General features: G+C 34.6%; 1 protein-coding gene across 1 annotated transcript in view; it reads right to left on the bottom strand.

The window, feature by feature from the left end:
• MNAT1 (MNAT1 component of CDK activating kinase) overlaps positions 1-15,623 on the bottom strand; it is a 240,167-nt gene that overhangs the window by 144,085 nt on the left and 80,459 nt on the right. Inside the window, exon 6 of the mRNA XM_079125841.1 lies at positions 11,472-11,597. Within this exon, the coding sequence (XP_078981967.1) occupies positions 11,472-11,597 (126 nt within the window). The remainder of the gene's footprint in view (positions 1-11,471; positions 11,598-15,623) is intronic.

Raw genomic sequence — 15,623 nt, forward strand, 5'->3', positions numbered from 1 at the left:
CCAATCAGTGAGTTTTCAATTTAGAATTTGAAGCCTTTGTCAGTCTTCAAAACCGTTGACCTTAAAGCCAGGGTGCAAGAGCTATCTGGTTGAACATTCAAGTCCTTCCTGAAGAGGCAGAATTTAGGGGAAGTTATTATACTTCTTCCATAATAAGCTAACATTGAGATTTCTTCCATTATCATTAAAAGGTATACTGCTAAGGCAACTTCAACACAGTGGATAAACTTCTTAACCTCAGGGTATTACATTTGCAAAAGCAAAGTATTTTCTTCATGTCATGTTCCTTTTTAGTAAATTTAGTAGTCAATTGTTGTTTGGTTCTTGTTTTTGTTTTATGTTAAAGCTGATCTTTCCAAATGGTCCTTGGGTATCTATGGGGAACTGGTTCCAGAACAACCTGAGTATATCAAAATCCAATGCTCAAGTCCCTAATGTAAAAAGGCATAGCCTTTACATATAACCTATACATATCCCACTTCGAATAATCTCTAGCTTACTTAAAATACCCACTGCAATGTAACTATTGTATAATAGGTATATAATGTTTTAGAAAATGACAAGAAAAAACACTAATATGTGTTCAGTACAAACACAAATTTTTATGGAAATTTTTTACTGAAGTTGATTGAATCTGTGGATGTGGAACCCATGGATACAGGGGGCAGACTATAATTCCACTTTTAAAGGAACCGGGTGATTCTGAAACAGAGAAAGACCACTACCAACCACTGCGTCAAGTCAAAAAAGGAATGCAAATCGATGTTGCCTCTCTTTATGCCAAAAAAAAAAAAAAAAAAGCACTAGACTACCTAAGAGGTCTACCCAGAAGATTATATTAATTTTTAACATATAAAAAAGGTAAGAATGAAGCAATAAGTGTGCAGCAAACTAAGTGAAATAAGCCATCCCAAAAAACAAAAAGCCAAATGTTCTCTCTGATGTATGGATACTAACACACAACAAGGCAGGGAGAAGGCAGGGGATAGAAGTTCTCTGGATTAAACAAAGGGGAATGAAGGGAAGGGAGGGAAGATGGGAACTGGAAAGACAGTGGAATGAATCAGACATAACTTTCCTATGTTTATATATGAATACACAACCTATGTAACTCCACATCATGTACAAACACAAGAATGGGAAGTTATATTTCATGTATGTATAATATGTCAAAATACATTCTACTGTCATATATAATTACAAAGAACAAATTAATAAAAGAATGTACTAAAAGGAGGAATAACATGAACTATAATTCTTAGTGGTAATGGGGATGTGAAAATATGGAGTGATACAAATAACAATGATGATATTTACTTTTTTAATTTTGTTTGTACATTACATAAAAAAAGTTTGGAATCTCTCAAGAGAAAAGCATAGTTCCCAAAATTAAGAAAAATAAGGAAAATGATAATTTATTAAAAAAAAAACATACCCACCAATTAATTATACACCCATACAAACACATAAAATTCTGTCACAGAACACATTCTGTCCTTAAGGAAACTCATGTAAAATGAAACAGGGAAAATAACTAACCACAATACAAAACATGAGCTATAATACATAGCAAAAATATACACAAAATGTTGGAGAGGGCATCAGAGTAAATAGATGAATTCTACTCAAGGCCTAAGGATATAGCTCAGTATGTTAGGGCCCTTGTCTAGCATGAGCAAGGCCCTGGGTTCAATACCCAATAACACACACAAAAAAATAAATACATTCCTTTCAAAAGAAGTCTTCATAGGAATCATGTGTGGTCAATGCCCATAAATTTTAACTAGTTTTCATAAGTGGTTAAGAATATCCCAAGCAGAGTACCCTATTAATAAAAGTATTTCAGGAACTTCAGACTAACAATTCAATACGAACCTAATTCATTCACTCATCCAAAAATACCTCAAGAATATCTATATATGACGCTATTCTAGGTGCTAGAGACAAACCTTGCTCTAGGGTTCACAGAGTTTATATTGAATGATAGAGATAAATATTAAACAATGTGTCTATAAAACATCTAATAGTGATATCTATTTTGAAGAGTTAAAAGGTCTAAGATAATGGGGGGTAAGGATGAGAGAAAGCTATTTTAGCTTGGACAATCAAAAGCTTAGTGTGAATTTAGTATAGAGAATGAAAGTGGGTTAATATAGCAGTTTCTTACCTTAAGTATTTTGCTACTGCTCCTTTCTCTGCTAGGATTTTTACTTGGCTAACTGATTTTCATCACTCACTTTTTATCACAAATATCACTTTCTTACAAGATGAGAAAGTGAATGATTAATATTCTGGAATTTAAGCTAAATATATTAGAAAGACAATGAAACATATTAAGAAAGTAATGCCCTCATATTTTTCATTGTTTATCATCATCAATTCATTTGGGGAAACATAAAAAGTTAAGATTATAAAGAAGACAGAGAGAAGCTGGAAGGTTACTGCAGTAGTCCAGGAAAGACACGATAGCAACTAGCTTAGGATAACAGAGATGGATAAAAATGAGTGAAATCAAGATGAATTTTGAAGGTAGAGCCAACTTAACAACTATTAAATCATCTAGATTTTCAAATTGCTGTAGATAGCAACTGAAAAAAAATTTGAGGTGCAAAAAACTTGAGACAAACTATTATTCATCTTCTACTTAATACTAAGCCAGATCTTTTTTTTTTTGTACTTTTTTTTATTTTAATTAAAAATCATAAATATACATAGGGCAATGTTGTTTAATTCATTCTGTTATTATTTCCCTTCCCCCCTCCCCTCTCACCCCTCTTTTCCCTCTATACATTCCTTTCTTCCTCCATTCTTACCACCCTCCTTATCCCTAACCCTAAACCTAACCCTAACCATAACACTAACACCTCCTACCCCCCCCCATATGTCCTCATCCGCTTATCAGGGAGATCATTCGTCCTTTAGTTTTTTGAGATTGGCTTATCTCACTTAGCATGATATCCTCCAATTTCATCCATTTGCCTACGACTGCCATGATTTTGTCATTCCTCATGGCGGAGTAATATTCCATTGTACATATATGCCACAGCTTCTTTATCCATTCATCAACTGAAGGGCATCTGGTTTGGTTCCACAATCTGACTATAGTGAATTGAGCAGCTATGAACATTGATGTGGCAGTATCTCTGTAGTATGCTGATTTTAAGTCCTTTGGGTATAGGCCAAGGAGTGGGATAGCTGGGTCACATGGTGGTTCCATTCCAAGCTTTCTGAGGAATCTCCATACTGCTTTCCAGAGTGGCTGCACTAGTTTGCAACAACACAAGCAATGTATGAGTGTACCTTTATCCCCACATCCTCGCCAACACCTATTGTTGACTATGTTCTTGATAATCGCCATTCTAATTGGGGTGAGATGAAATCTTAGGGTAATTTTGATTTGCATTTCTCTTATTACTACAGATGTTGAACATTTTTTCATATATCTGTTGATTGCTTGTACATCTTCTTCTGTGAAGTGTCTGTTCATTTCCTTAGCCCACTTGTTGATTGGATTATTTGTATTCTTGGTGTAGAGTTTTTTGAGTTCTTTATAGATTCGGGATATTAACGCTCTATCTGAAGTATAAGAGGCAAAGATATTCTCCCACTCTGTAGGCTCTCTCTTCACATTACTGATAGTTTCCTTTGCTGAGAGAAAGCTTTTTAGTTTGAATCTATCCCAGTTGTTGATTCTTGCTTTTATTTCTTGGGCTATGGGAGTCCTGTTAAGGAAGTCTGATCCTAAGCCAACAAGTTGAAGGTTTGGACCTACTTTTTCTTCTATAATCTGCAGGGTCTCTGGTCTGATTCCGAGGTCCTTGATCCATTGTGAGTTGAGTTTTGTACAGGGTGAGAGATAGGGGTTTAATTTCATTCTGTTGCATATGGTTTTCCAGTTTTCCCAGCACCATTTGTTGAAGAGGCTATCTTTTCTCCATTGCATACTTTCCCACCTTTGTCTAGTATGAGAAAATTGTATTTATTTGGGTTTGTGTCCGTGTCCTCTATTCTGTACCATTGATTTACCTGTCTATTTTGGTACCAATACCATGCCGTTTTTGTTACTATGGCTTTGTAATAGAGTTGAAGATCTGGTATTGCAATACCCCCTGCTTCGTTCTTTCTACTGAGGATTGCTTTAGCTATTCTGGGTTTCTTATTCTTCCAGATGAATTTCATAATTGCTTGCTCTATTTCTGTAAGGTACATCATTGGGATTTTAATTGGAATTGCATTGAATCTAAATAGCACTTTTGGTAGTATGGCCATTTTGACAATATTAATTCTTCCTATCCATGAACATGGGAGATCTTTCCATCTTCTAAGGTTTTCTTTAATTTCTTTCTTTAGTGTTCTGTAGTTCTCATTGTAGAGGTCTTTCACCTCTTTTGTGAGATTGATTCCCAAGTATTTTATTTTTTTCGAGGCTATTGTGAATGGGGTAGTTTTCCTAATTTCTCTTTCTGAAGATTCATCACTTATATATAAAAATGCATTGGATTTATGAGCATTGATCTTGTAACCTGCTACTTTACTGAATTCACTTATGAGTTCTAAGAGTTTTCTGGTGGAATTTCCAGGTTCCTCTAAATATATAATCATGTCATCAGCGAACAGGGATAGTTTGAGTTCCTCTTTTCCAATTCGTATCCCTTTAATTTCTTTGGTTTGTCTAATTGCTCTGGCTAGAGTCTCCAGAACAATGTTGAATAGAAGTGGTGAAAGAGGGCATCCCTGCCTTGATCCAGTTTTTAGGGGGAATGCTTTCAGTTTTTCACCATTTAGAATGATATTGGCCATGGGCGTATCATAGATGGCCTTCACAATGTTCAGGAATGATCCCACTACCTCAATTTTCTCCAGTGTTTTGAGCATGAAGGGATGCTGTATTTTATCGAATGCTTTTTCTGCATCTATTGAAATAATCATGTGATTCTTAACTTTTAGTCTGTTAATATGGTGAATGACATTTATTGATTTCCAGATGTTGAACCAACCTTGCATCCCTGGGATAAAACGCACTTGATCGTGGTGCACTATCTTTTTAATATATTTTTGTATGCGATTTGCTAAAATTTTGTTGAGAATTTTTGCGTCGATGTTCATTAAGGATATTGGTCTGAAATTTTCTTTCCTCGATGTATCTCTGTCTGGTTTAGGTATCAGGGTGATATTGGCTTCATAGAGTGAGTTTGGGAGGGTTCCCTCCTCTTCTATTTCATGGAATACTTTGAGGAGTATTGGAATGAGCTCTTCTTTAAAGGTTTTGTAGAACTCAGCTGAGAACCCATCTGGTCCCGGACTTTTCTTTGTTGGTAGGCTTTTGATGACCTCTTCTATTTCATTGCTTGAAATTGATTTATTTAAGTTGTGTATGCTTCCTCGTTCAGTTTAGGTAATTCATATGTCTTTAGAAACTTGTTGATGTCTTCGAGGTTTTCTGTATTGTTGGAGTATAGATTTTCAAAATAGCTTCTAATTATGTTTTGTATTTCACTTATGTCTGTTGTGATATTTCCTTGTTCATTCCAAATTTTAGTAATTTGAGTTTTCTCCCTCTTTCTCTTTGTTAGCGTGGCTAAGGGTTTATCAATTTTCTTTATTTTTTCAAAGAACAAACTATTTTGTTAATTTTTCCGATTGTTTCTTTTGTTTCAATTTCGTTGATTTCGGCTCTGATTTTAACTATTTCCTGTCTTCTACTACTTTTGGTGTTGGTCTGCTCTTCTTTTTCTAGGGCTTTGAGCTGTAGTGTTAAGTCATTTATTTGTTGATTTCTACTTCTGCTGTTGAATGCGCCCATGAAATAAATCTTCCTCTCAGTACTGCTTTCATAGTGTCCCAGAGATTTTGATACCATGTGTCTTTGTTCTCATTAACTTCTAAGAATTTTTTAATTTCCCTCCTGATGTCTTCTGTTATCCATTCATCGTATAATAGTGTATTATTTAATCTCCAAGTATTGGAGAAGTTTCTGTTTTTTATTCTGTCATTTATTTCTAATTTCAGTCCATTATGATCTAATAGAGTACAAGGTAGTATCTCTATCTTCTTGTATTTGCTAACAGTAGCTTTGTGGCATAAAACATGGTCTATTTTAGAGAAGGATCCATGTGCTGCTGAGAAGAAAGTGTATTCGTTCTTGGTTGGATGGTATATTCTATATAAGTCGGTTAAGTCTAAATTGTTGATTGTGTTATTGAGATCTATGGATTCTTTATTCAATTTTTCTTTGGACGATCCATCCATCGGTGAGAGAGGTGTGTTAAAATCACCTAGTATTATTGTGTTGTGGTCTATTTGATTTCTGGAATTGAGAAGGATTTGTTTGACGTACATGGATGAGCCAATGTTCGGGGCATAGATATTTATGATTGTTATGTCTTGCTGATTTATGGTTCCCTTAAGCAGTATGTAATGTCCTTCTTTATCCCTTCTGACACGTTTTGGCTTGAAGTCCTCATTATCTGAAATGAGGATGGATACTCCAGCTTTTTTGCTGTGTCCACGTGCATGGTATGTTTTTTCCCATCCTTTCACCTTTAGTCTATGGGTATCTCTTTCTATGAGATGAGTCTCTTGCAGGCAGCATATTGTTGGATTTTTCTTTTTAATCCAATCTGCCACTCTATGTCTTTTGATTGATGAGTTCAGGCCATTAACATTCAGGGTTATTATTGTGATATGATTTGTATTCCCAGTCATTTGACTCATTTTTGTTTTTTTACATGCTTTGGTTTCTCCTTTATTTGGCTATTCCTTTAGGGTAGTTCCTCCCTTTGCTGATTTACATCGTTGTTTTTCATCTCTTCCTCATGGAATATTTTGCTGAGAATGTTCTGTAATGCCAGCTTTCTTTTAGTAAATTCCTTTAGCTTTTGTTTATCATGGAAAGATTTTATCTCATCGTCAAATCTGAAAGTAAGTTTTGCTGGGTATAAAATTCTTGGTTGGCATCCATTTTCTTTCAGGGCTTGGTAAATTTTCTTCCAGGCCCTTCTAGCTTTTAGAGTCTGGACTGAAAAATCTGCTGATATTCTTATTTTTTTCCCCCTGAATGTAATCTGATTCTTTTCTCTCGCGGCCTTTAAAATTCTGTCTTTATTTTGAATGTTAGATATTTTCATAATAATGTGCCTTGGTGTAGGTCTGTTGTAATTTTGCATATTTGGAGTCCTATACGCCTCTTGTACTTGGTTTTCCATTTCATTCTTCAGATTTGGAAAATTTTCTGATATTATTTCATTGAATAGAGTGTTCATTCCTTTGGTTTGTTTCTCTAAGCCTTCCTCAATCCCAATAATTCTTAAATTTGGCCTCTTCATGATATCCCATAATTCTTGTAGATTCTGTTCATGATTTCTTACCATCTTTTTTGTTTGGTCAACCTTGTTTTCAAGATTAAATATTTTGTCTTCAAAATCTGAGGTTCTGTCTTCCAGGTCATCTATCCTATTGTTTATGCTTTCTATGGTTTTACTTGGTTTATTGTTTCCTTCATTTCAAGGATTTCCGTTTGGTTTTTTTTCAGTATCTCTAACTCTTTATTGAAATGCTCTTTTGCTTCCCTTATTTGCTCTTTTAACTGTTGATTAGTGTGTTCATTTAGTGCCTGCATTTGTTCTTTCATCTCCTCGTTTGCTTCCCTGATTGTTTTAATTATGTACATTCTGAACTCCCTTTCGGACATTTCTTCTGCTGTGCTGTCATTGGGTTTTATTGATATAGTATCTAGTTTTGTTTCGGACATTTTCTTCCCTTGTTTTCTCATATTGGTCAGATGTCAATGGGACTCTGTGATATTGTAGATTTCCTCTATTGGCTTATAGTGACCCTGTAGATTTCCAGTGTATCACCTACCAGCCTTCAGTAGCCAGAAGTCTTGGATTAGTTTGATAATGCAGTGCTTCCGAAGAACGCTGCCCCTAGCCCGCTACTGGTTCCAGGGAGAGAGACCTGGAGAGGTCTCTTGTTGCCCAGCCCTGGTCCCAGAGGCTGGTTGTAGGACAGAGGTCTCCACTGGCTTGGGGGCTTGTGGCTGGCTCTGTGTAGATAGGCTCTCACTGGGCGGTTTGCCCCGAGAAGCTAGCCTAGAGAGGCGCTTCCCGCCGGAGCGGGGCTGGGCTGCTTGGGGAAGTCCCTGGCACCCTGTGCTGGTCACTGAAGCAACCTGTGGGCGGGCCGGAACTGGCAGCAGGGCAGGCCGGAGCTGGCCGGGGCGGGCCGGAGCTGGCCGTGCTGCTTCTGTGCAGAAGGGCTCTCACTGGGCGGCCTGTTCCAAGAGGCTGGAGGATCTGTCCCTGTGGGAGGGGCCCACCGCCAGACTGCACAGAGCTGCCTGGGGGAGACGCTATCTGCCCTGTCCTACTCTAATAAGCCACTCGAATCCTGGCCTGCCACCCAGCTGAGCTTCGCTGGGTGGGGGAGTCTCACCCCGTGGTTCTATCTTAGTCCGAGTCTCTCAATGACTCCCCTTCTTGAATCCTGGGTTCTGGGGCGACTGGAGATGCAGTCACCCTCTAGTCCGCCATCTTGGATCGCCCCGTGGAAAAAGCCTGCAGCTGGAGGGGGACAATGCTGCCTGGAGAGGTCTCTGGCTGCCCAGCCCTGGTCCCAGAAGCAGCTTGTGTATCGGATGTCTCCGCTGGCTTGGGGACCCGTGGTTGGCTCTGTGTCGGGAGGCTCTCACTGGGCGGTCTGCCCCGGGAAGCTAGCTAGAGAGGCACTTCCCACCGGAGGGGGCTGGGCTGCTTCCTAAGCCAGATCTTATTTCAGTATTATATATATTATAAAAGAAAGAAAACTGGAAAGTAGTAGCAGCTATTAAACAATTGCTATATGGAAGCAATATTTTAACAACTGCAATGATAAAAGTATAGTATATGTAATCTTATCTGTTGAAATCAGAGAAAGAAAAATAGCCTTTTGTCCTTTAAAATTAGAATATTTATTTCTAGTTAGAAATGTACTTTGGTAATGTTTTTAAGACACTGATTCCTGCACACTAACTTGTAACAGGGGATATGTTCCTAAAATGTACAGTTTTGTGTGACATCTTAAGCATTAGACCACATCCTGAAAATTAATAACTTGACTGGTGTTTTTCACTAACTTCTGCCACTTGAATATTTCATGTATTAACAACAGCTTTGAAATACAGGTATATAATGACCAAATGATAACCAAAAATTCTGCAAACCCTATTGGCTTGAGTAGTTTAATGCCAGGGTAAGAAAGGGAAAATTCAATTCTTAATTCTACAAGTTCTTACATAGTTTAAGAAGGAAAATTCAATTCTTAATTCTACAAGTTCTTACATAGTTTATCAGAAAATCTGAACACAACATAAGCAAAATACTTGGTTGTAAGTTACTGACAGAACCTGACAGTAAGTTACTGACTAAACTTTTGATTGTCCAAGCTAAAATATCTTTCTCTCATCGCTACCTAGAGAAGAGTGCACCAGCTTGGTTGACTACAGAGAAGTACCCAAGGTACTTTCCAAGAGATAAAGAAATGTATTTAATAATCTAACACAAACTTTTTCACTCATTCACTAATAGAATATCAACTATTAGAAAACTATTCTACACTTTCCTGTTACTATTATTTTTATTGCTTCCAAACATTAGATATTTGCAAAGAAATATGTACCAACTTATGAAATAAAAAAAGTTTCATTGAGCAAAATATCAAAATGGCAGACATGCATTATAATTCACTAAATGGTTGATTTAATGATTACTTTAAAATAGATAAACTTGGGTACAATTCTAATTAATTATCTATTCACTTGTTTATACATCCCTTCACTCAATTATTGAGGCTTCCAGCCAAGATTCTTAGGTGCCAGCTCTAGGAGCTTATAGATTGATAATAAGAGACAGGTTGAACTGATAACTTCAATATTATGACTGTAAGTCTTAATATAAAAGAATGCTCAAGGGTTAATAACAATGGGGCCATGGTAGCACAAGAAAGAAAAATACAAAGAATATACCCCAGCATAGCAAGATCAAATAAGAAATGCTATTCTCTAAACTTGATAATGTATAATATTAAATTAGACCCTATACTCTTTTCACAAAAAAGTAGGAACTGAAAGTTTTGGTTGGTTTAGTTTTATATTTCAAAGGACACACTTGGAGAAAAAGAGGAAAATCTAAAAACCTTGAACAGCATTTTTGTGTATCAGACATACTAGATATTTGAAGAATTACTGTATTACAAAAACCACAATATTACACACTGCTTCCTTTCCTTGGGAATTAGCAGCATCTTCAGAATGTTGACTAATTTTTATTTCTTATTTATTGAACACTGTATCAATGCCAGGCAATATCTAAGGCATACATTACTTAATGCTAAGAGCAATCTTATGAGGTGATAAATAAAACCTCATAGATGAGAACAATGAAAAGAGGAAACTTGGTCAATACTATACAATCAGTTAAATTAAAGGCAAATTTTAAATGTGAGTTTTCTGACTACAATTCTGCTTTCAGTGTACATAACTGCAGATTGTACAGACTTATTAAATAAATTAATACCGGCATCTATATTATCAATTCATGTTATTAATAACTAGCCACCTGATTTACTGAGAGTTTATTACATGCCAGGCACTATGTTGGGTATTTTGTTCACTTTATTTCATAGAATGTCCTCAGTAAGCTTATGAGTTGGCTATTGTCACTGCAGTTTTACAGATGGGAAAAAACTTATTATACAGGTAAAATAATTTGCTTATATCAAGCATATGGCTAAATGTAGTAGCTGAGAGTTGACAGGGTCTGCTTAGTGCCAAAGTTCAAATTCTCAAGTACAATTTCATAATGCTGCCACATTTTTATACTACCATAGTGATACTGTTTTAAAATAATTAACTAATACGAAAGTTATATATTTTATAAAAGCTCTATCTCAAAGATCTCGATATTAAACACATATTAAAACCAATTTGACAAAGTATACAATTCCAAAACAAAAGAAATAACCTGTTAAAGATATCTAACTATATCACTGACTTATAAAATCTTTCTTTCAAATGAATAACTAAAATAATTTTTTAAAAATTCAAATTATTTCATACTTAAAACAATTTGAAAGCTAAAAATGGCTTCCAAAAATATATAGATGGAGAAGAATTGTTTGGAGAGAAATACAAATTAATATTTGTTTTCCTATTTGACAGACTAAAGCATTTTCTTTTAAAAATATTTCCCTAAACTAGGAGGTTTAAAAAAAAAAATACAAATCTAACATCACACTGAACTAAACTATGTTGCATACTTGCTAAATTATTACTTTTCACTTTCCTTACAGTGTGCATGTCCATATTTGCAAACTTCTAACCTACATCATTGTTTCTAAACATCTGAACCTTTCCATTTATTGAGAAATTAATACTGAATTATAAAGCATAATCTCTGAAAAATATCTTTTAAATAAGCAATTAAAATAAGGCTTACCATTTTGATGCCTGTAGAAAATGTCACTGGTTTTATAGGTTTTGGTTTCTCAAGTTGCATTTCCAATTGGGTGGATCTATCTTTATGCTGAGCCAAAAGCAGAGCTACAGGGAGATCAGAACTCTCCTGTAAGAAAAGTTCAAGTTCAATATGAAAGTTAAAAAGGAAAAACTAAATAGAAACAAAACTTCTAAAGTATGCCTTTTCCATAAGTATTTGATATTAGACTAAATATTCTTTATGGAGAACACTTAACAAAAAATATTAACAATCCATAATAAGAAAAGGCTGTTGTAGACTCATAAATCAAAGTAACTGCAAACAAGTATTTTTATAAAATCCACATTAAAGACAATATAATAGGGTCATATTTCATCTAGCCACCAACTGTATTTATTAAAAAAAGAGAAGCTAATCACAAAAAGAGTAGTACAAAGTACTATAACTTAGATCAGATGTTTATCTAAGACACATTCTTTTTACCAGTGATTTCAGACCAGTTTAAAATTGTTTCCCATTAGATTTCACCTGAGGCTGTTTGGAAATGATCCTTGTTCTGTTTTATACAATGGCACTATTGTATGTATAAACAAATATATTTTTATTTTCTCTTTCACTTACTTTCAAAAATTAAATCTAAATTTTTTAAATCAAGTAACAAAATTGTACACATTTTTAATATCTTATATTGATAATGAATCGGGGCCAATATTTACACAAATCTATACACACACTTTTTAAATTAAAACAAGAAAATCTCTGATTCTTAAATGTACTGTTATTTATCCTGTTAAACATGAAGACCTCTTACATGTTTAAAGTGCTGCAAAGCTAATATTTAAACTAAATGTATCCAGATTTTCTCCTTTCTAACTTGTCAGTTAAATAATAACCTAGAAACTTATGCAGAGGGAGGTCTAAAGAGAAGGTGATCTTTTTATCCCTCCCTGTCACACACAGACACACACACACAATCATTCCACATCTATAAACAAAGATGAATGTACATATTCTCATCTCCTATACCAAGGTTATTTATGGAAACATATTGTTAAAATGGGCTATAGATAGGGTTGGGGTCACAGCCTAGTTATAGAGTACTTGCATAACATGCATGAGTTTCAATCCCCAGCACTGCATCTGGTCTGGTACAGATTTTTAAAATAGTCAACACCCAGAATTTAATTCTGAAGAAACTCTACTATTAACATTTCACAATATGAAAGCAAACATATAGCAGATTCTAATTTTTTTCCAAATTTAACAACTTAATAATTTTTAGGCACAAATGTAGCTAATTAGAGGAATTATTTACAGTTACAGTGTAGAAGTAATTCAAGTAACAAGCTATTTAATTTAACAGTATTATCCTAGAATAAAACTGGCATAAGACAATTTGCAACAGAAGTGCTTTGCAAGAGCAATGTTAAGATGGGCTCAGTGGCACACGCCTATAATCCCAGTGGCTCAAGAGGCTGAGGCAGGAGGATCTCGAGGTCAAAGCCAGCCTCAGCAAAACTGAGGTACTACGCAACTCAGTGAGACCTTATCTCTAAATAAAATATAAAATAGGGCTGGAGATGTGGCTCAGTAAAGGAGTGCCCGTGAATTCAATACCTGATACCAAAAAAAAAAAATCAATGTCACAAGGATCACACTTCTAAAAGTAATTGGAGCCTGTAATCCCAGCAACTCGGGAGGCTAAGACAGGAGGACTACAAGTTTTGGGCCAAGGCCCTAAGTAATTCAGTGAGACCATATCTCGAAACAAAAATTAAAAAAGGATTGAGGATGTAGCTCAGTGGTAAAGCACCCTGGGTTAAATCCCCATTACCAAAAAGGGAAAGGAAAAAAAAAGTCAATGGAAGTATAAAAATTTTACTTATAAAATATATCTTTATTAAGATATGATATCAGGACTGGGGTTGTAGCTCAATGGTAGAGCACTTGCCCAGCATGTGTGAGGCACTGGGTTCAATCCTTAGCACCACATAAAAATAAATAAATAAATAAAGGTGTTGTATCTGTCTACAACTAAAAAAAAAAAAATTTTTTTAAGGTATAAAATCAACCAGGTACACTGGCACACGCCTGTAATCTCAGCGGTTTGGGAGGCTGAGGCAGGAGGATCTTGAGTTCAAAGGCAGCCTCAGCAACAGCGAGGCGCTAAGCAATTCAGTGAGACCCTGTCTCTAAATAAAATACAAAATAGGGCTGGGGATATGTCTCATTGGTCAAGTGCCCAAGTTCAATCCCTGGTACCAAAAAAAGATGTAAAATTATTGAGACCTGGTTTCAGCAATAATGAAGAAGAGTTAATGAAATATAGCAGAAGAACATATTTGAGTATTCTATATTAGTAATGCAGTACTAATAGAACTGTAAATTCCTGCAGCTATTTTAGATTTCCATGAAGTGTTTTAAATTTAAAAAACTTTTTAAATGGACTTAAGCAAAAAACATCTTTTTAAAGCCATTCCATCTTATCATATGTAGAAACCAACAGAGGAAATAAAAATTCTCTTGGCTAAAAAGTTAAATCATTACTCCCCAACTTATAATAAAAATGAAGGAATATGCTCATCTACAACTGATATTTATTCTAAAAAGGAAAACTTCTTATATAAAAGCAAGATAACATGTTCACATAAAAAAATTGCTAATAAAATCTAGTTTATTTTAATCCTAGTTTCACATTCATATAAAAGGAACTGGATGTTAACATCTTGATAAACTGCTGGAATCTTATAAAAATAAAAATCCTAGGTATCTAAAACTAATTTTAATACTAAAGCACAGAATTTACTTTAAACCGAACTTAATTCTACTTTAGTACTAAAAACTCTTGAAGCATAAAAGCCTTTGTGTCAAAACTAGAATCATGCATGACAACAAAAAATAAACTGAGAAAAATATATGCTTTGAGAAATATATAACATGAGGATTCCATCTTTCAATTTATTTCATTCTTCTTAGCATTACATTTTGCACTGAAAGTTTCCATAACCTATAATTGCCCGAAGGCACACTGTTTAATATTTAAAGAAATTTTAATAAGACTGCCTGTAATACTCATTAAAAGCTTCATAATGACCATTTTTAAAAAAGATTATTTTAACTGACTTTAAGCAAGCCATCTGGCAAACAATATTTCTAATAAAAATCAGCTACTGCATTTGACAACAATATTAGCCCATACAAAATTTAAGACATAAACTGAAGAGAATTTTCAAACAGGAATATAAAAAGATTTAATAAGAGAGGACCTGATTAAAAATCTTTTTCCGAACCATTAAAAAAATTTAAATTTACAGTTAGGATTAAATAAATGAACTTTTTAGCCAACATTATTACAAATGCTAAGCCATAAACATTAAAACCATAACATTAAAATCCTGTCACATACAGTATAATGTTATGCCATTGCTTTTTAAAAGTTTAAAAAGTGTTTTTTGGCACAAGGACTAAACTAAAAACAGGAGGGGGAAAAAATCTAGTAAGTAGTACTTGTATAAATTAGATTCGTGAAATAATTCTAAGATTCAAGACTAGATATATTTACAAAAAAAATGCTAGCTATCTTCTTTCTTAATAAACTAACACATGAACACATACAGACAAAATATGAGTTTGCTGAGTTCAAAAAGATAAGAAATTTGTTAATATTTATAATGAAAAAATAATAAAGATTGAAAAATTAATGTAACTAAGAACCTTTAAAAGTAAATTTTAAAATGTAAACCAGAAATCCAACTACAGTGGTATTCTAAACCAATCTGTTGCAATTAATTGTACTAATGAATACAGCAAATTACCAAGAATTATTTAACCACTACGTTATATGATCTAAATCGTGAGGAAAGTATGTGTGGTAATGACTTGCAGGTGAAGAAAACAGGAAAGGGGGGTCAGAACTCACAAAAACCAATATTAACTCCAGATTATACACAATGTACATTGGCAGTTTCACATCTTACTTCATGCCTCACTGAATTAAAGAGGAGCTTCATGCCAACAGCAGTTCAATGAGGCAGCAAAATTTAGTACCTTTGAGGACAAAAAGAATATGCAAGAATAATTGTTATGCAAAGCTAGCTAACTTCAAAATGAAAACTGAAAACCCTTTCTATTAACTGATGAGACATAAAATAC

This window comes from Sciurus vulgaris (genome assembly GCF_902686455.1).
Source record: "Sciurus vulgaris genome assembly, chromosome: 2".
NCBI classification, from domain to species: Eukaryota; Metazoa; Chordata; class Mammalia; order Rodentia; family Sciuridae; genus Sciurus; species Sciurus vulgaris.